Source organism: Budorcas taxicolor, chromosome 25 (genome assembly GCF_023091745.1).
Source record: "Budorcas taxicolor isolate Tak-1 chromosome 25, Takin1.1, whole genome shotgun sequence".
Lineage (NCBI taxonomy): Eukaryota > Metazoa > Chordata > Mammalia > Artiodactyla > Bovidae > Budorcas > Budorcas taxicolor.
The window spans coordinates 37,475,491-37,497,742 of record NC_068934.1 but is presented as its reverse complement, the minus strand read 5'-3'; the positions used below and the strand labels follow the sequence as shown (position 1 = coordinate 37,497,742).

The 22,252-nt window shown below is 45.6% G+C and overlaps 1 protein-coding gene across 1 annotated transcript in view; it reads right to left on the bottom strand.

Moving 5' to 3' along the window:
- The window catches only part of CD6 (CD6 molecule), a 43,740-nt gene extending 40,038 nt beyond the window's left edge, over positions 1-3,702 (bottom strand). Inside the window, exon 1 of the mRNA XM_052662298.1 lies at positions 3,642-3,702. Coding sequence (XP_052518258.1) covers positions 3,642-3,702 — 61 coding nt within the window. The remainder of the gene's footprint in view (positions 1-3,641) is intronic.
- Between the last annotated feature and the right edge of the window lie 18,550 nt (positions 3,703-22,252).

Here is a 22,252-nt window from a genome sequence, read left to right as displayed (position 1 = left end):
AACTTAGTTTTTTAGATTTACAAGAATTATTTTAAATCCTTGGTAATGCTGTTTCTTAAAGGTATTTGAGGCATTTATAAGACAATCAAGTACATTCAATTTATAAATGCAGTGTCTGAAAGAACACACGGCAACCCACTCCAGTTTTCTTGCCTGGAGAATCCCAAGGATGGAGGAACCTAGCAGGCTACAGTCCAGGGGGTTGCAAGAGCTGGACATAATTGAAGTGACTTACAAGTACCCACGCATAAATGCAGTGTAGAATATCTAAGGCAGCGATCTCTCAGCCGCATTTTTAAAAAGGAATAGGTAAGCTTAATTGTAACAGTAGTACTTTTACCTAACATATCTAAAATATTTTCATTTCAATGTGTAATTAATATAAAAGTTATTAATGAGTTATTTTTACATTCTTTCTCTGAACACATCTCTAAACTCTGCTGTGTATCTTACATTCTTAACACATCTCCCTTCGGATGACCACATTCGGACGGCACATTGTAGTGGCAGCTAAATTAGACATCACAGATCTAAGGGAATTAAATCAGCTACATTTGTAAGTGGTATTTATTATTTAAGGGGGCTTACTCTGTTGAACCTGACTTGCTGAAATATTAATCAGAGTCCTTGAGAGCCATTGTTTAAAAGCTATTGGACTTATACAGAAAATGAGGTCTATGTATTTACAAGGCAAGGAAATAATAGATTTGTTTTTAAAAATTGTTAATTTAAGAAGTTATTTTTTAAAGTGACCATATATAGCCTTTCCAAGTGCACAGCAGCAGCCCTTGAGGACCTCGCCAACCATAGTCCAGATGGAATTCGAATCACTGGCTTCGGTTCGGCCCCGGCAGGAATGGCTAGATTCTTTGTTCCCGCGTCTCTCATAGTGTCAGATATGATGGTGCCCTTCAGGACTGTCTGTCCAAAGCTCCCCGTTCCACACAAACTGAGGTCTAAAGCTGAGAAACCCTACTACAAGGTGACTGAGAGGCAGGGTGACAGGGATCCATCGATGGTCTCCTGACTCCCTCACTCACCCCTCCCAAACTCCCCAGTCAGGGGTTTCTGGCTCCTCTCCACCTCTCCACCCACCCCTGGCTGATCTGGAAATTGAGGCAGAACTGGAGGGTAGGTGGACCAATAGGTCTCCGGCCCAGGCCTCTAGGAAGCACCAAAGGAGACCTGGGAAGCATGGGTCTCTAGACCCTGGTCCCTGCCCTGGTCACTCATCAGGACAGACCAAGACCTGCTGAGAGGCCGGCCCAGAATCCAGGCCAGCCTGGCCAGAGAAACTGCTCTGTGAGGCCCAGGATGGAACCTGAAGCTGGGACTGCAAAGGGGAGAAGGACAGGGGAGGCCAATCCAACTCCAAAGAGCCATGATCAGGTCCACCACGACACGAGAGAGCCAGACTCCAAGTGCCACACGCCTGGTAAGCTGCCCGGGCCACATGCAGCCATGGGGGCAAAGCCCTGGAACTTCCTCGTGGACCTCTTCCTCCCAGCTCCCCTTCCTTCCTCCCTCTTCTCCGCTGCTTTTCTTTCTTTGCTCTTCTCAAGTTCCCTTCTGCCCGAGTGCCCCTATTGTTAGGCCGTATTTCCAAGAACTAGGATCTATACCTCTGGGCACCCTTAGGAGGGTTGAAGGGAGCAACATTTAATGCCATTTAATCACAGAGCAAGGAAACTATTCCCGCCTAAAGGGCTTTCTCCTGGAGGAGGAAATGGCAACCCACTCTAGTATTCTTGCCTGGGAAATCCCCTGGACAGAGGAACCTGGCGGGCTACAGTCCATGGGGTCACAAAGACTGATACTATGAACAAAAGGGCTCTCAGTCCCCTTGAACAGTCAAGACAAAAATCACAGTTTGGAGGCAGGATGTCTTTATCACCTCCGCATCTCCCCTTTAACAAAGAGGGCTGGCTTTGGGCTCAAGGGCCGTTACATTCTTTTAACTGTCTGCTAACAAGTCGTAAGAACTGGCTTTCACTGCCATATATTTTTATGCTTATCTTTTCCTTTTATTTGTGGCAAATGATGTCAGTTTTCCATGTGTAAATTGTGACATAAAGTTTCCTTTCAAAACTGAACTTGTATTAGTAACAAGTGAGTCAATTGAGCATAAATGCAGTTTTGAAAACATGAGGTAACAATCCTGAGAGTGGAGTGGGCCGGGCAGAGCCAAGGTGAAGTGTAGAGAACGGGCCCCAGGTGCCCTCCACTCCACCTTCCTCGGCTCTGCCCAGCCCGGGTTCCCACCTCCATTCAGACACCGTGCGAGGCCAGATCCCAGGGCCTGCAGGCCTTTCAGACCCGAAGCTGAAGCCAGCCACTCATGAAAAACAGAGGATAGAGATGCAGAGAGAGGGGCCATCTGTCTGTCCAGCTCAGAGGCAGAAAGTGGCCGAGCTCCGGAAGCTCCTGGTAGAGTGAGAACAGGCAAGGCCTCTCTTCCGGCCACCCATATGGTGCCAAAGTCATACCCATACCCACTCCAGAGCTAATCAGTTTTTCCTGAAGCAGTGTGAAGTCAGGAGGCTGGAAGTATGTGCCTCTAGATACGTGGAGGCAGAGAGAAGAGCCCTCCACAGCTCCCCAGATGCTCCAGGTTTCCCGACGGCGCCTTCCAGGGTCTCCCTCACATCAAACTGAAAGCACTTAGCATCCCCATCTCCTCACTCTCCAGATGTGAGGGCCCAGAGCAGCAGGACCTCTGCCACCTTGAACCCCACCCTCCATGGGGGACCAACAAGCATCCGATGAGCATAGCCCAGTGCCCAAACCTTTCTGCCATCTCTTGCCTGGCCCAGGTCACTCCAGGGGGTGCCTTGGTCCCCATGAGGGCCTCAGGATCAGAAAGGAGCTGGCTCTCAAGAGACTTTCTGCTCATTTGTGCCCTAAACCAGGGGTCCCCAACCTCTGGGATCTAACGCCTAATGATCCGAGGTGGAATTGATGTAATAATAATAATAGAAATAAAGTGCACAGTAAATAGAATGTGTTTGAATCATTCTGAAACCATCCCACCCCCACCTTGGTTGGTGGAAAATAAAAAATGTCTTTCACAAAACTGGTCCCTGCCACCCAACAGGTTGGGGAACACTGCCCTAAGCTACCCCCAATGGAGTCACCAGAGGCCAGCTGTCCCCTACACTGCTTGGCTTCCCCGAATTCTGTTACAGGACGACTCTACCATGCGTGGTACAAGCCTGGTGAACCCAGAGCCTCTGCTTTGGGGTTGAAAACACAACCATCAGTGAGCCTGCTTCTCTGGAAGGAAAATGGTTTCTTCCAGAAAGTTGACCAGAAATCCTTAGCCTATGGATGAGAGGTGTCTCCTTCCTCAGACACTGGGAGCCCATTGATAAGAAGCTTGCATGCTGCCCACATTATTTGACCCACAGGGGTCCTCTTAGCACTGTCCAGGCACAGCCCCAGCCCCTCACGGGGGTGCCTATACTCTCCCTGGGCCCCGAATGCTGTTGGCACAGCTGGGACCATCCTGGTACCAGACTGTAGTCTTAGCTAGAAGGCTCCAGAAAGGCTCCATGAGCATGAGAAAACAGCCAGAAAGGGGGCCTGGAGGGCAGATTCCAGGCCCTCCCCGCAGGAATGGCAGGAGGTGAGGAGGGGTCTACCTGAGAGAGCTGCCGTCAGCAATCCAGCAACCACGAAGAAGAGCGCCATGTCTGCCACCATCTCCGACCGCTATGCGTGCCCGCCGGTGGGAAGCACCATCCCAGGGCCAGGAGGTGGACAGGCCGCTGAGGGCCCCTCGCAGCTGCTCTGCCCCTGGTTGCTCCTGTCTGTAACTCTTTCTCTGCAGAAGACGGCACCCTTTGCACGCATGCGGCCAAGCCCAGCCTGCGAGTGTCTCTCACGCCTCTGTGCTCTACTTGTGGTTTCAGTCTCCAGGAAGCCAGGCTGGTAATATAGGTGAGGAGAGCCCAGCTGCCTCTACTGCGAGGGCACCAAGCCTGGCTAAACCCTAAGAGTCAGAGTGAGACACACACACACGCGCGCACATACACACACACACACACACACACACACACACACACAGGGGCCCAAGGGTCTCCTGAGGAAGAGGGGAGCAGAGCGGGGCAAGCCTCAGTTCTGGAGATCTGGTACATAGTAAGTAAATGCTCCATCAATACATGTTGGAAAAGTGAAGGAGCGACCCAGTTCGATCCTAGTCCGTGAGCTCTGGCTCTCATGGGATTGAATCCCATGCTTTCCCTTGCTCTCAGGTGCCATGATGAATGGGAAGGAGAGTGTAGCTTTGCACTTTTAAGAGGGAGAGACTCCGCCTCCGCTTGAACATCGTAAATCAGAACAGTCCTGAGAGATGGTTTTCCCCCACCTCCTTCTGCAGCTGGAGCCACCCCCAGAGATGGCACGGAAGGCTCCAGTTCTCCCTATACCCCTGGGTCCCGTTTATTCCTCTGTGGGAGGCAGGCACGTGAGCTGGGCCCAGAAGGATAAGCAGGTTTTCAACAGGCAGCGTTGCGTGGAAGCTGCTGGGCCTTGAGGACAGGCAGGAGCGGAAAGGCAGGGGGCTTTCCAGGGGCCGAGGCGGGCCCCCCAGGGCTCCTTGGGAAGTGCTGAGTTGTCCAGTTGGGCTGCAAAGAAAGTTCCAAAAGAGGCAGGGACCAAGCCCAAGCGTAATTAATTCACCATTGTGCTCCCTAGGGGGTCTACATGCACGTTAAGTCACTTCAGTCGGGTTCGACTCTATGCGACTCTATGGACCTTAGCCCACCAGGCTCCTCTGTCCATAGGATTCTTCAAGCAAGAATACTGGAGTGAGTTGCCATGCCCTCCTCTAGGGGATCTTCTCAACCCAAAGATTGAACCTGCATCTCTTATGTCTCCTGCGTTTTCAGGCAGGTTCTTTACCACTAGTGTCACCCGGGAAGCCCAAGGGACCTACAGCTAATGCCAAATAAATGTTGTTGAATCAACGAAGGAACCGCTCACTTAATCTGGTCGTCCAAATAGAACCCATGAAGAAGTTGAGTCCAAGTCCACGGGAGTCTGTTTCGCTCCTGACCCTTCCCTGATATGACTCCATCTCAAATTCACGAAGCCTGGCCTGACACTGCCCGCATCCTCACTTGTTTTCATCTCCCTATCTGTTGAATGGGGAGGGGACATCTGAAGTTGCTGGTTGTAGAGCCACAGGGAGCCAGGTCCCCTTGGGTAAACTCTATCCAGCTCCAGAGTGGAAGAAGTTCTGGCACCAGCTGAGGCTGCCCTCTTGTGGACGGTTCTAAAAGCGCATACAGCAGATACTGCCTCCCACTTCCATTTTCAACTCCAATAAGAAACACGAAGCTCAACATTCAGAAAACGAAGATCATGGCCTCTGGTCCCATCACTTCATGGGAAATAGATGGGGAAACAGTGGAAACAGTACCAGACTTTATTTTTTTGGGCTCCAGAATCACTGCAGATGGTGACTGCAGCCATGAAATTAAAAGACGCTTGAAAGGAAAGTTATGACCAACCTAGATAGTATATTCAAAAGCAGAGACATTACTTTGCCGACTAAGGTCCGTCTAGTCAAGGCTATGGTTTTTCCAGTGGTCATGTATGGATGTGAGAGTGGACTGTGAAGAAGGCTGAGCGCCAAAGAATTGATGCCTCTGAACTGTGGTGTTGGAGAAGACTCTTGAGAGTCTCTTGGACTGCAAGGAGATCCAACCAGTCCATTCTGAAGGAGGTCAGCCCTGGGATTTCTTTGGAGGGAATGATGCTGAAGCTGAAACTCCAGTACTTTGGCCACCTCATGCGAAGAGTTGACTCATTGGAAAAGACTCTGATGCTGGGAGGGATTGGGGGCAGGAGGAGAAGGGGATGACAGGGATGAGATGGCTGGATGGCATCACTGACTTGATGGATGTGAGTCTGAGTGAACTCCGGAAGTTGGTGATGGACAGGGAGGCCTGGCGTGCTGCAATTCATGGGGTCGCAAAGAGTCGGACACGACTGAGCGACTGAACTGAACTGAGATGAACTGAAGGAACACTTAGTGAGACCCCTTTTGGAGGAAGAGATGAAACCACAGCCCTGCCCTCAAAGAGTTCGCAAACACAGGTGACCAACCACGGGCCAGAGTAGGATGAGCACAGTGGGCAGTCTCCTGCTGATAAGCAGCATCCTGAGAGACACGTTTGGTTGGGGAGGAGAGATGGTTAAGCTTCCCTCTCTGGCAATATAGGAAATGGTAAGTGCTGGAAAGTTCTCCTGAAACAAAACACACACAAAACCTGGATTAAAATATTATAAAGCAGAAGTCCCCAGCCTCTGGGTAACCTCCTGTCAGATCAGTGGCAGCCTTGGATTAGAAATAAAGTGCATAAAAAATGCAATATACTCAAAGTATCCTGAAACCATCCCTCTGCCTGTTAAATGAAAAAATTTTCTTCTACGAAAATGGTTCCTGGTGCCAAAAAGGTTTAAGGATGCGTGCATGCATGCATGCTCAGTCATATCCGACTCTTTGGGATCCCATGGACTGTAGCCCGCCAGGCTCCTCTGTTCATGGGGTTTCCCAAGCAAGAATACTAGAGTAGGTTGCCATTTCCTCCTCCAGGGGATCTTCCAGACCAAGGGATCAAACTCACATCCCCTGCCTTGCAGGTAGATGCTTTACTGCTGAGCCACTGGGAAAAAAAGAGTTTGGGGGACCACTGTATAAAGCATCTTTAGAAAAGTCTAGCAGAGGTGGCATGAAATTAAGGTTAATTGTTGGAGTTCAGAAGTGACAAGAAGCACAAATCCAAAGAGGTCGCTGAAAGCAGAAGCTGAGGTTACAAGAACTTCAGTTTGAAGAGACAAAACCTAGAGCTTGAGCAAAGAGTAAAACAGAATCAGGAACCTCCCATTCAAAGCAAAGCAGTGAACAACACCCACAGTGGATGACCCTGGAGAGAAAAACCTTGAAAGGGAGCTGGTACAGAATGCGCTCGGCTCAACCTTGACTCTGAGTGAGAGAAAAAGGAACATCAACCCTGAATTTTAAAACAACAGGAGAATTTAAAGAAAGTAGATAGTTGCTCCCTCGGTACTTGGGAGAAACAAATGGGAAAATACTCCCTGGAGTAACTCAGCTTAAACTCAGGCCTCAAAGAATCCCCATAGAAAAGGTTCACAGGAACAGGAGTACATAGGAAAAAAAATAGACATAAAATTCAAAACACAAGGGTATTGATCAGGATTCTTTAGAGAAACAGAACAAGTAGAATGTGATTTATTATAAGGATTGCCTCATATGATTTTGGAGGCTAAGAAATCCCAAGATCTCAGTTGGCAACTGGAGATTCAGGAGAGCTGGTGATGAACATCTAAGTGTACAGACCTAAGAACCAACAGAGCTGATGGTGTAAGGTCCACTCTGAGTCCAAGTCCAAAGACAGGATGAGATCAGTGTCCCAGCTCAAAGAAAGACACACTCTTTTACTAAGCCCATCTCTTCCGTTCAGACTTTCAATGGATTGGATGAGGCCCCTACTCATGGGGGACAGACAGCAACATGCTTCACTCACTCTACCGATGCAAATGTGAATCTCATCCAGAAACACCCTCACACACCCAGAATAATTTTTAAACAAATATCTGGACATATGGCCCAGTCCAGGAGACACATAAAATTGACCATCACAAGGCATTTTAAGTGAGAATTGCACATAGCAATAAACAATAGACTTAAACATTCAAAAGCTTTGGATATTGGAATTATGGTATGCATAATATAAAATAAAGATATTTCATATGCTTAAAGAAATAAAAGTTAGAAATCAATGGTATAGACGAGGAATGAGACTATTTTATTTTTGTTGTTGTTGCTATTTTTTTTTAACTTTGCTCCTCTGCTTTGTTGCTAAGCACTTCAGATAGACAGGGACCCCACCTTAGCACCAGGCCTCTGGACTGATCCAGTCAGCGTCTCTGGCCACATCACCCATGGTCTTGTAGGGAGAAACAGGTCTGGAGGTTCGGACTTCCCCCAACAGAACTAGGGGAGAAGGGGAAGAAACCTGCAGAATGCTTAGGACCAAGATGGAGCTCAGGCTGAGGCTGGACCCAGGGCTAGGCTGGTGTGGAAGTCTGGGCTACCTCTTCAGCCCCCCTCAGTGCCCAGTTCCTCCCCAGACCATGCCACACGGAACCCGTGAGAAGGAACATTTCAACCTCACGCTTTATCCTGAAAAGCATAATAAGACTATTTCAAATGACTAGGAAGATTTAAAAAACAAATAAGATAATACCTCTATACTGGATAAATATGATCTTCAAAACTAGCAATCCAAAGGACAGATTAAACATCAGAATAAGATAGCTCCAGAGGGTACTTGTGAGCTGGATATATATCTGAAGAACTTATTAAAAATACAGCACAGAGAGACAAAACAGTGGAAAATATGAAACAGAGGTTAAGAGATATAGACGATGGAACAAGGGCTTGAATAGGTCTAAGTGGAAAATTTTCAGAATTCATGAAAGACGCAGTCCTCAGATCCTGGAAGCTCCCTAACCCATGAATGATAAATAAAAAGAAATCTACACCAAACACCTATGTTAGCAAAACAGCTAATCACTGGAGAGAAGACAATCTATAAAGCAGACAGGCAGCAAACCTCTTAATATCAATAATTGAAGCCAGAGGACAGTGGAACAACATCTCAAAATGCTGAGAGGAAATAACCATCCAGATTGAATACATTTCAGATACATTTTCAGATTAAAAATTGAGAGCATTTGTAACTGATGCTCACAAAAGGAGATTCTAAATGATGTTCTTTTAGAATAACGGACAAGGAAAATAATCTTGGAAGGAAAGCATAAGATTCAAGTAGGAATTGTGATCAAAGGGATACGTGAAAACGGACATAAGTTAAATAAGCATCAATGATATAAAATAATTGTAAGAACGTCTAATTTGTTGGATTAGGGGGAAAAAAAACAAGATGAAAAAGAAGCAGAAAATAATAACAGTAAGGAGCAATCAGAGTTTAAAAAGGCCTGTCATTTGCAAGAGCACGAAATTTTGACTGGCTTTTAACTTTGTTGAAGTAAATGTGCATGTTAAATTAGTGGAACGATTAGTGGGGAAAGCCTTATATAAAACCAAGAAAGGAAAGAAAAAGAAGTTAAATAAGAAAGGCAGGACACACAGGATGGATAGGTTTCAGCAGACAGAAACAGGTGTAGGGAGCTCCTGGCAGAAGGCACAGTGTAAGAGGCAGGACCAGATGGCGGGAGCATCACCGGGAACTGATGTGATACACCAGAAGCAGCTTGTGTTCTGTGGACACAAAATTCCAGGAAGCTGGAAGGTACACAAGCTCGGGGCCCAAAGCCAAGTGCTCATTTTTACAACTCTGGGAGCCAGGACTTCTTTAAATTAATCTTTTCCTTTTTAAAAAAAGTATTTTTAATTGAAGGATAATTGCTTTATAATATTGGTTTGATTGAAGTGCAGTTGCCTTACAATGTTGTGGTAGTTTCTCCTGTATGGCAGAACGAATACCGCTCTGTGTTTACGTGTATCCCCCCTTTTTTGGATTTCCTTCTTATTTAGGTCACCACCGAGCACTGAGTAGAGTCCCCTGTGCTATACAATAGGTTCTCAGTGGGCTTCCTTGGTGGCTCAGATGGTAAATAATTCACCTACAATGCAGTAGACCCGGGTTCAGTCCCTGGGTCAGGAAGATCCCCTGGAGAAAGGAACGGCTACCCACTCCAATATTCTTGCCTGGAGAATTTCATGGACAGAAGAGCTTGACGGGCTACAGTCACACTCTTTGGTGTCACAAAGAGTCAGACACAACTGAGCGACTAACATTATGTATTTTATACATAATATCAATAATGTATTATATATGTCAATCCCAATCTCCCATTCACCCCCTTCCCCTCTTTCCCTCTTGATATCCATATGTTTGATATCTATGTCTGTGTATCTATTTCTGCTTTGCAAATAAGATCATCTATACCATCTTTGTAGAGTCCACATATATGCATTATTATATGATATTTGCTTTTCTAACTTACTTCACTCAGTATGACAGTCTTTAGGTCCATCCACATCTCCACAAATGACCCAATTTCATTCGTTTTTATGGCTGAGTAATTTCTCACTGTATATATGTACCATACCTTCTCTACCCTTTCCTCTGGGGGGCATTTGGGTTGCTTCGACGTCTTTCTTCAAGCCAGAACACCAGTTTGCAAGAACACCAAGTTTTGGCATCCTGTGGACCGTCCAGGCATTTTTCATCCAGACTGCATCTCTCTCTTGGCCCAGCAGAGAGGAACAAGCCACGTTACTGAGGAAAACCTGACTCTGACTGGAAGGAAGGGAGGCCTTGGGGCTGCACCCCCTGCTAAGTGGCACAGGGGAAAGTTCAATGCCTGCTCATACTTGGTGAGCACTTCCTATTGTACTAAACACTTGACATGGGATTCCCTCCTCAATTCTCACACCAACTCAACTAAATAGGTACCATCCTTAACACATCCTTGAAGACAAGGAAACTGAAGTTAAAGAGGTGGTTTGCTCAAGTTCCCACAGCAAAGAAGGAGTAGGATTAGACTCTGAACTCAGGTCTGTCTGACCCCAAAACCTGAGCTCTAACCACAGGCAACTCAGCCTCACTGGGGTTCGGAGTGGGGGAGGAAGTAGTTGCCAGAGGGGGTTACAATCTTAATTAGGTAGTATCTTAGCCTGCCCCTCCCTCAAATAGAGCTTTGCGTGCAGGTAGGTTACTTGGGAGTGGGATCTCAGGGAGCAGAGAAAGGAACAAGAAGCAGTGAGACAGGAAAAGAAGGAACATCAGTAAAAGGACGCACCGTTGAGTTGGTCACACTATGTGCAACTAGTGCTCCATCTTGGACTTATGAAATGGTTCTCAGAAATATCTGACCCATGTGTAGGCTCCATTCCTGCCACACCAGTGTGGCCAAAGGAGGAGCAGGAAAGCCCCGCAGGAAAAGCCAGCATGCCCCCTTACTTGTTAGATCTCTCTCTGTGTAGCCCTTCTCTGCTGGCCATTAACACAAGAAAAAAAGATTTGCTTGCTTGGGACTTTCCTGGTGGTCCAGTGGTTAAGACACTAAGCTCCCAATGCAGGGGTCAGAGTTCAATGCCTGGTGAGGGAACTAGATCCCATATGCCACAGCTAAAGATATCATGTGCCACAACTAAGACAGCACAGCCAAATAAATACTTTTAGAAAAAAAAAAAACTGCATGCTTTGTGCCCACTCCCACAGACTCATCCCTATGCGTCTACCCCAAGTATCCTTTTCTTTGATTTTCCAGTCTGGCTCCTTCCAGCTTGCTGCCTAGGAGTCCTTGTGTATCCACAGCCCCAGCCACTTTTCTTTCCACGGGCAGCGGACGACCAATTCTACTCTCACATTTTTTCCACAGGAGTATTTCCTTTCATCATTACCCTTTAGAATTACCTCTAAGTGAGGCTGTTTCTGTCCATTTCTTGTTCGTAACATCCACTGTGCTCTCCCTTTTGTGAAACAGTCCTAAGGTTTGTCGCGTTTAAGAAGGGCAGCCCCCTTGAGGCCAGAAGTTTGAGTTAAAAGAGAAACGTGGAGACCATAGAGGTGGGAAACTTCTGTTCGTGTAACTTACTTGCATCTTCTGGGCCTGGTTGGGCCCAAAGCTGTTGTCTAGTGAATCACTGCTACCCTTCTTCCAGATCTCACAACCCAGTGTGTATGATAATACCCAGACCATGCTGGGTGCTCAGGTTGCTTAGGCATGGGCGTGGTGTTATTTAGTTACTAAGTCAGGTCCAATCCTTTGCAACCCCATGGACTGCTGCACGCCAGGCTTCCATGTTCTTCACCATCTTCTGGAGTTTACTCAAATTCACATCCATCGAGTTGGTGACGCCATCCAACCATCTCATCCTCCATCCATGCTTCTCTTCCTGCCCTCAATCTTCCCCAGCATCAGGGTCTTTTTCAATGAGTCACTGGCAACTCATCATCAAAGTACAGTCTCTACAAGGGCCCAGAAACATATTAGGAGATGATTTTCAAATGACAAGTGATTCTCTGTGGCAGGAATTATGGTTTTATTCCAGGATCCTAAAGTTTCGGGCTGCAAATTTTCCTCCATTAGACGTCTCCAGAGACTTCACACAGCATCCTTATCCATCTGGGTCTTATGGCCAGGGTGGCACAGTGGCTGGTACCACTGCCTGGACCTGATGCAAGAATCTTCTCTTGTGGGACTTCCCTGGTGGTCCTGTGGTTGAGACTCTGTGCTTTCACTGTAGGAAGCATGGTTTCAACCCCTGGTAGGGGAACTAGGATCCTGCATGCCTCAAGGTGTGGCAAAAAAGTAAATAAAAGATAAAAGTTGATACAAAGAAAGAGAATCTGTAGGCAAAGTAAAAAAAAAAAAAAAGTTAATACAAAAAAAAATCCATAATGAGCAACAAAAGACAAAACTTCTCTTCTCTGAGCCCCACTCAGAATAAGCAGCCCCCCAAGTCACATGATAGGTAGTCAGAACAGAATCCTCAAATGTGATATATGTACCAAAACCCAAAGAAGCTTACCATACACTGCCCCATTCTTACAGGGAGTAGATATAAGGTGCAAAAGGTTGCTCTTCACCTTGGAGGTAATGCCCCAGACCTCTGGATCCCCTGAATCTTCCTTAGTTTGGCAGCTCAATCTTCGTGTGGTTATCTCCCACCTTTCAGCACAAATAGCAACTCTCAACTTTTCCGGTCTCAAAACCTCCTGATAGTCTTAAACACTATCAAGGACTCCAAAGAGCTTTGTTTATGTAGATTATATCTATTCATATATGCCATATGAGAAATTAAACTGATAAGTTTAAAATATGTAATTTATTAAAAAATGGCAATACTGAAAAAGAATACATATGTATAATTAAATCACCTTGCTGTACACTTGCAGTTAACACAATATTGTAAATTAACTATACCTCAAGAAATAAATACATAGCAACAATAAGCTTGTTACACATTAACATAAGTAACACTTTTTATGAAAAAGTAATACATATTCCAAACCAAAAAAGTTATTGGGGACAGTAGCACTGTATTGAATGTTTATCAGTTTCTCTAATGTCTGACTTTGTAGAAGACACTTGGATTCTCATATCTGCTTCTTCATTCATCCTGCTGAGATGTCATTTTGGTTGAAGAATATGGGAAAACTCTGGCCTTTTGATATGCAGTTGAAAAAAGAAGGAATATTTTAATCACCTTTTTAGGTAATTTTAGATAGTCTTCTCTGGTACTACTACAAAACTTAACAAGTGATAATTTCTAAAGGTTAGTTGCAATTTGGAATCTGGAATCAGATCAATGAACTTTAATGCACTGTTAAAATTCATTGGTTTATCTCGCACTTCTAATGGATCTTTTATCTGCATGTGATTCTGAAATAACATACATCGGTCATTCTGGACCATGTTGGTTCACAGAGTTATGGTAGATCTTCCAAATTTTACATATTTCATCATACGATGTTAAAAAAAATCACACTCATTAATGTCATCTCTGATCCCATCAGGAAACTAAGTATAGGGAATCTGTCAAGATGACGGTGGCAAATACAAGTTTTCTAAAATTCCAATTTTTCACTTAAAAGCTCCAATCTTGTCATTGGCAACAAATACTGTCAGTTGTTTTCTTTGAAGTGACAAACTCACATCACTGATTTTCAATAAATTGTCTGCCAAATCCTTAAGTCTGAGTAACCATAGTTCCATAATAAAAAAACTCAACCAGTTATCTGGCAAAGCAAACAATAGCACAGTTGCTCTTCCTGGAGGCAACCTCTATGCTGCAATATTCAGCAGAAGTGTTCTGTACATACTTCTCATCTTGTCACATAGAATATTAAAAATCTGTGTACCTAAGAATTGTGATTTAATAATATTCATAATTTTAGAGAGTATGGGTTCAATCCCTAGTCGGATAACTAAGATTCCACATGCCCAGGAGAAACTTGAGCCCTTGCACTGCAACAAGAAGGCCCATGCACGGCAATGAAAGATCCTGTGTGCTGCAGCTAAGACCTGATGCAGCCAAATAAATATTAGTGATGCTTATTGCTTCCTTCAGTTCAGTTTAGTTGCTCAGTCGTATCCAACTCTTTGCAACCCCATGGACTGCAGCACGCCAGGCTTCCCTGTCCATCACCAACTCCCAGAGCTTCCTTAAGGACATTCTTAAGTAAAGCTAGCAATTTTTTGGTATTTTTCACTCTGGGTGGATGGGAGTGAAGCGTTCAATGGCGACTAGTAGAGTATAGGGCTTCCCTGGTGGTTCAGCTGGTAAAGAATCTGCCTGCCATGTTGGAGACTTGGGTTCGATCCCTGGGTTGGGAAGATCCCCTGGAGAAGGGAACAGCGGCCCACTCCAGTATCCTGGCCTGGAGAATTCCACGGACTGTGTAGTCCATGGGGTCACAAAGAGTTGGACACAACTGAGCAACTTTCACTTTCAGTAGAATATAATGCCCTCACTTTGATTCATGCCAAGACCAGCAGTTTTACCCATCATTGCTTTTGTACCAGCCAAGTTAGGTCAGGAGAAAGGCAAATTATGTCTTCATACTTTTGAAATGTAATAAAAATTTTATTTTATATTGGAGTATAGTTGATTTACAATAGTTGTGTTAGTTCCAGGTGTATAGCAAAGTGATTCGGTTACATATACATATATCTCCTCTTTTTCAGATTCTTTTTCCACGTAGGTTAATGCAGACTAATGAGTAGAGTCCCCTGTGCTGTATAGTAGGCCCTTGCAGGTTATCTCTAAGCTACTTTCTTTATGAAAAGAGTTATGACCTCACAGATTCCTGAAAGGGTCTCAGGTACCCATTAGGGCTTCATGGACCTCACTTTGAGAACTGCTGGTTTGACCAGAAGGTCTATGGTACCAAGAGTTGAAACCCAGCATCCTGAGTATCCTGGTTCTCCTCGTAAGCATTGCTGGTGACACATAAGCCCTCACGGAGGAACAGCCTTGTGGAGATTTGACTTGCTGCCCCATTGTCTTTCCTCTCCCTCAGGCAATATTTCACTGATCACTCCCCAGTGAACCTTGCAGTGCGGTACCTGCTGAACCCAACACTCCATATGGGGCCTGATCAGCCCAGAACCAAGCAGAATGATACCCCCAGTACCAAATTTAACCTTTGTGAACAATCAAAATCTTAGAAGCACTGTAGAGAAGCTCTCTGGAAAATTAAGAAAATGGGGGGGAAACTATAATCTCATCATCTTGACAACCACTGTTAGGTTGTGGCCAAGGGTGACCACAAACAATGTCATTTCATTCTGAATTTACCAGTGATGAAAATCCCCAAGCTTTTTTCGTCCTACTAGTGCTAAGCCACGTCATCCTGGCCCTTTCTAGCTGGCTCTGGGACCTCAAGAAGAGGACCTGACATTCAAACGTGTTTACTTTATCCATATAGAACTGCTCTGCGGACACATGTGGGGTCTGGAGTCCACACTGGCTAGAGTTTTCACAGTTCTGTGTGATTTGCAAATGGGGGTCACCTTCATCCATATCAACAGCCTCTTTCATAAATTCTCAAATGGAAATGTGAACTTTGGATTGTAACGTTTAACAGTGAAACCACACTCACTGATGACATGTCCTTTCTATATTTGTTTCCTGTGGTTGATAAGACAAATTCCCAAGGATTTGTTAACTTAAACAACAGGAATTTACTCGCACAGTTCTGGAGGCCAGAGATCTGACATCGAGGAGTTGGCAGGGCCACACTCCTGCTAGTGGCTCTAGGGGAGAATCTGTCTATTGCTTTTTTCACCTTTTTGTTTCGATTCGCTGGTTTGCTTTAATATTTATTTATTTGGCTGCCCTGGATCTTAGTTGCTGCACTCAGAATCTCTAGATGCCTCATGTGAACTCTTATTTGCACATCCAGGATCTAGTTCCCAGAACAGGTATCAAACCCCAGCCCCCTGCTTTGGGGCATGGAGTCTTCACCAGTGGACCACCAGGGAAGTACTGTCCACCTTCCTGTGACAACAGGAGTTCCTTGGCACTCTGTTGCTTCCAGCATCACTCCAGTCTTTGCCTCTCTCTTCCCAGTGCTGTCCCCTCTGTGTGGGTCTGTCTAATCTCCCTCTGTCTTTCTCTCTTTTTTTAATTGACCACCTTCACCCATGTCCCCCACTTCCAACCCCTCTCCTCTGACAACCACCAGCCTATTCTTAGTTTCTATAAATTCTTTTTCTTTTTTTCAGAATCCACATATAAGAGGAATCATATAGTACTTGTCTTTCTCTAACTTATTTCACTTAGCATAAGGCCCTCAGGGTCTAGCCATGTTGTTGCAAATAGCAGCATTTCCTTCTTTTCATGGTTGAATAATACTCTGCTGTGTGTGTGTGTGTGTGTATATATATATATATATATATATCACATATGTGTGTATATACATATATATGTATATATATATGTATATACACACCAAGTTTTCTTTATCCACTCATCCATCAGTGAACATTTAGGTTGCTTTTTAAAATTTATTTGTTTATTCTTTATTTATTTTGGCTGCTCTGGGTCTACCTTGTGGCTCAACGGTTTCTCTAGTTGTGGCATTAGGGCTCAATTGAGATATGGGATCTTAGTTCCCTGACCAGGGATCAAACTCAGGCTTCCAGAATTGGGAACATGGAGTCTTATTCACTGGACCACCAGGGAAGTCCCTAAGTTTCTTTCATGTCTTGAGTAATGCTGCAATGAACATGGGGGGTATAAATATCTCTTTAAGACAGTGATTGCATTCCCTTCAGATAGATACCCAGAAGTGGAATTGCTAGATAATCCAATAGTTCTATTTTTCACTTTGTAAGAATACTCCATGCTGTTTTCCAGAGCAGCTGCACCAATTTACATTCTACCAACAGTGCAAGAGGGTTCCCTTTCTCCACATCCTCACCAATGATTGTTATCTCTTGTCTTTGCCTTTCTCTTATAAAGATACTTGAAATGGCATTTAGGAGCCACTGAGATAATCAGCCCTGGGATTTCTTTGGAAGGAATGATGCTAAAGCTGAAACTCCAGTACTTTGGCCACCTCATGTGAAGAGTTGACTCATTGGAAAAGACTTTGATGCTGGGAGGGATTGGGGGCAGGAGGAGAAGGGGACGACAGAGGATGAGATGGCTGGATGGCATCCCTGACTCAATGGACGTGAATCTGAGTGAACTCCGGGAGTTGGTGATGGACAGGGAGGCCTGGCGTGCTGCGATTCATGGGGTCGCAAAGAGTCGGACACAACTGAGTGACTGAACCGAACTGAGATAATCCAAGTGGGTCATGAATGCCATCTTTTGCCCTATGGGATAATATTCACAGGCTCCAGGGGTTAGGACGTGGACATCTCTTTGAGGGGGGGCACCATTCCGCCCACTACACCCTCTCACAGCAGACATCTATCTATGGCCATAGTTCCCAATCAGGGATGACTGGGGCCCCAGGGACATACAAAAATGTTTGGAGACATTTTTGTTGTCACAACTTAGGGGGAAAGATTCAGCTAGCATCTTGTTAATAGAGGCCAGCGATATTGCTAAATACCCTACAAGGCACAGTGTGAGTGAAAGTGCTCAGCTGTGTCCAAACACACGGACTGTAGTCCGCCAAGCTCTTCTGTCCATGAGATTCTCCAGGCAAGAATACTGGAGTGGGTTACCATGCTCTCCTCCAGGAGATCTTCCCAACCCAGGGATCGAACCCCTGTCTGTTGCATCTCTTGCATGGGCAGGCGGATTCTTTAACGCCAGCACCCCCTGAGAGACCCCATGGCTCAGCAGGTACAGAACTCACCTGCAGTGCAGGAGACACAATGCATAGGACAACTCTAAAGCAAAGAATTAACCAGCCTAAAGTGTCAATAGTGTTGCGGTTGAGAAACCCTGGTTTATAATGAAAGGGAAAGTGAAGTTGCTCAGTCGTATCTCACTCTTTGCAACCCCCTGGTTTGTAGCCTGCCAGGCTCCTCCATCCACGGGATTTTCCAGGCAAAAATATTGGAGTGGGTTGCCATTTCCTTCTCCATGATTTATAATAAATTATTATTATTGCATATGCTCTAAGAAGCCTCCACAGTCAACTGCATCTCTTTATCCAACTTTATTTTTCATTATAGCCTTTATTATATGCGACACTAAATACTTCCTATTCTGTTTTATTCTATTTTCTTCTATTCGTTTGTTGTCTGTCTCCCTCAACACATCAGCTCAATGAGGGCAGAGATTTGTGTCCGCTTTGTTCACTGCTATATCCTCAGCCTTTTGAACAGCACCCAGAATGTAGTAAGCAATTTCCAAATGTGTATCTAATTAATTTATTAGTTAATTAAAATGAAGACATTTCCTGAGCTCTTACTGTACATGAACATAGTGCTAGGTTATCTCATTTTGATGTTCATTAAAAAAAATTCTAGAAGGTAGGAAGTATTGTTATTCTCCTTCATTTTCCAGATAAAGAAACTGAAGAAGTTAAACAGCTTACTGAAGATTACACAGCTCTTAAGAGAGCAAGACAGGTGATCCAGTGGCTAAGACTTCACACTCCCAATGCAGGGGGCCTGGGTTCAATCCCTGGTCAGGGGGCTAGATCCCATATGCTGAAACTAAGAGTTTTCATGCCACCATGAAGACGGAAGATCCCACCTGCCACAACTAAGACCCCATGCAGCCAAATAAATAAATATTAAAACAAAAAAAAGAGGTAAAGGAGAGCCTTTCCTCAGGTGTCCAATCCCAGGGTATATTCCCTTGGAGAGGTTGGGCTTACCACGTGCCAGGCAGGGTACCAGGGAACACAGAAGTGAAGAAGATGCGATCCTTGTCCCCAAGTCTCTAGTCCAGTGGGAGAAAAAGACAAGTAAATAGGCACTTATGACACCAGTCACTGCAGAGGACTCAGGGCTGAACCAACCTCGGGAAATCAGGGGAGACTTGATTGGAGTTTCAGTCAGTAAAGAATTCGCCTGCAGTGTGGGGTTGAAAGATCCTCTGGAGGAGAGCATGGCAACCCACTCCAGTACTCTTCCCTGTAGAACTGCCATGGACAGAAGAGTCTGGTGGGCTGCAGTCCATGGTGTCTCAAGAGTCGGACACTAGTGAGTGGCTAAGCACAGCACAGCACGTCATCTGTGATGCTTTGCCTCCCAACCCATGGATGTTCACACTCATGAGTGCTCAGGGGACAAGAAGACAACAGGAGGACGGATCCTCTCTGCCATCTGCCCCCTGGGGGCCACGGCCATACACAGACCAATCTGCATCCATGCCAGACCTTCAGCCCTGCGAATGTCCTGCTTTCATTCATGGCCATGGGAAGGCACCCACTCTGTTCCACTCCTTTAAAGGCCCCTGGCTCTCTTGGTGGTCATGGGAATAGAACAAACCAGCAGTTATCAACCTTGTCCTGAAAAAACCCAACAGAACCAGGGCCTTCCATGTGCTGCTACCCAGTTAGTGGAGAATGCAAGTCCTGCACGAACAAGTCAGCTGCAGGTTACAGGCCATTCCTGAGGTGCCTTACACCCCAGGGTGTGCTGGGCTTGGCCACCCCTGCATAGGAAGCTGCTGTGGGTGGACACCTGCACAGCATCCAGGAATCGCCCTGGGCTGTTGCTGTCCTTTCCTCTGCTCCGCCCCTTCTCCACTTTCATCCAGGTCTATTTTGATTCCTGTGTGTGTTCTAAGTTTCCCTGAGCATGCGTGCTCAGTCATACTCAACTCTTTGCAACCCCAACGTCTATACCCCGCCAGGCTCCTCTGTCCACGGGATTTCCCAGGCAAGAATACTGGAGTGGGTTGCCTAGGTGAAGCCACTGCCTCTAAATATCCCCAGCTTGCAGACAGGGCCATCCTCCCCTTTCTCACCTTCACCAGTAGCTGTGGCTCCATGCATAGGTGAAAGGCTCCATCAGCAGTCCCCAATGGAGGCATCTGCTGAGCCACTTCAGTGATTCAGTGGTGGCCTCTCTAGATGGGGTGGGGGACTGCCACTTGGCTCCATTTGAGCCTGTGGATCCGGCATTGCCAGACTCTCCCCAACTTCAAGAACAGCCCCAAATCCTGATTTTCTTTTCTTTTTTAAAAATCAGTCTGTTAATTTATTTACTAATCTGTGTGGGGTCTCAGCTGGGGCTCACAGGCTCTTTGCTACAAAGCAAGGGCTTAGCTGCCCTGCAGCATGTGGGATCTTAATTCCAATGCAGGAATCAAACCTGCATCCCCTGCACTGGAAGGTGAATTCTTAACCACTGAACCACCATGGAAGTCCCCAGAAATCCTGATTTTCATGTGACCATTTCTGAATTTTTTAAGGATGAAACTCAATTTAAACATTTTTTTTTTAATTAAAAGAAACAAGAACAAAAACTTTGCACCATGGGGCCAAATGCTATTTGGGTCAAACCACATATGCTTATGAGACATGGACATGGGCTCTGAGACTCCTCAGACTAAAATTCTGCTCTCCAGACCTTTATACAGGTAATTGATGTTGGCTCATGCCAGGAACGTAGTCAACAGTTGTCTTCAGAACACTATTTCTAGTGTCTGCAGGACACAGATCACCCCGACCCAGCAAATTAGGTCCCTCATCACCCCATCCTAGTTTCTGCCCCCTGTACACTTCAGGGACAGACACTGGATAGCAAGGAAAAACCGGCACTTTTTTTGTTGTGTTTTTTTTTTGCTGCTTTCTTCTCTTGGTTTTTCTCTGCTAGCCACATTGTTGGTTTCAATTTGTTTTTATTTCGGCTGCTCTGGGTATCACTTGTGGCTTGCAGGCTCTTCATTGTGGCTTGCAGGCTTTCTCTAGTTGCAGCACATGGGTTTCTCGTTGAGATGCTCAGGCTCAGTAGTTGCAGTGTGGGTGCTTAGTTGCCCCCATGGGAAGTGGAATCTTAGTTCCCTGACCAGGGATCAAACCCACGTGCCCTGCATTGGACAGTGGGTTCTTAACCACTGGAACACCAAGGAGGTCCCGCTACACTGTTTTTAGGAAATTTCCTTTCATCCACCTCCTCCTGAAGGTCACAGGGGGCAGGTCGACACTCTCATATGCAAGGCTCAGCCCTCCTGAGCTTTGTCACACCTGCCACCCTAGTGACCTTGTCAAGAGAGGACAGAGTCTGAATGTGACATGCATGTTGTCACCACATCCTGGTGATCCTGAGTGTCTTCCAGGTAGAGGCAGAAGAGTCCAACTATCTGGGAGGGACTAGGAGACCCCAGTCTCTGCCCAACCCATCCACAGCGCTTGCCCCTGACTAAAGTGGCTGAATCCTGGGTGGAGAGCTCTGCTTCCTCTCCATCACCCTCCATTACTCTTATCTCTGCATGGGGTTTTCCTATCCATCACAAGCTTGGCTTCTTGCCTGATAGAAAATTTGAATAACCAGTTTTTTGTGTCATCTACAGCTTTTGCAAGACTCCATTTATTTTAGTTTTGAGCCTTCCTGAGACTATATTAGGCTTCCCTGATGCCTCAGATGGTAAAGAATCTGCTTGCAGTGCAGGAGACCTGGGTTCGATCCATGGATTGGGAAGATCCCCTGAAGAAGAGCATGGCTACCCACTTCAGTATTCTTGCCTGGAGAATCCCATGGACACAAGCGCCTGATGAGCTACAGTCCATGGGATCGTAAAGAGTCAGATATGACTGAGTGACTAAGCAGGCTCGCAAGCATGCAAGACTATATAACCCAGTACCAAGTACTGTGCAGTCATTAGGTTAAAACAGTGAAAAGTTAGACAAGTGTCTTCTACAAATAGTGCTGGAACAGCTGGATATATGATCCAGCAATCAAGCTCCTTGAATTTTAACCCAAAGAAGCTGAAAATGTACATCCACACAAAAACCTGCACATGGATGTTAATAGCAGTTTTATTCACAGTTGCCAAAACTTGGAAACAACCAACATGTCCTTCAGTACACGAATGAATAAGTACACTATGGTCCATTAGACAAGGGAATATTATTTAGCACTAAAAAGAAATGAGCTATTAATCAAGCCTTGAAAACATATGGAGGCACCTTGAATGCATATTACTGAGTGAAAGAAGACAATCTGTAAAAATTACATATTGTACGATTCCAACTATATGACATACTAGAAAAGGCAAACCTATGGAGACAATAAACAAGACCAGAGGTTGCCAGGGCTTGGG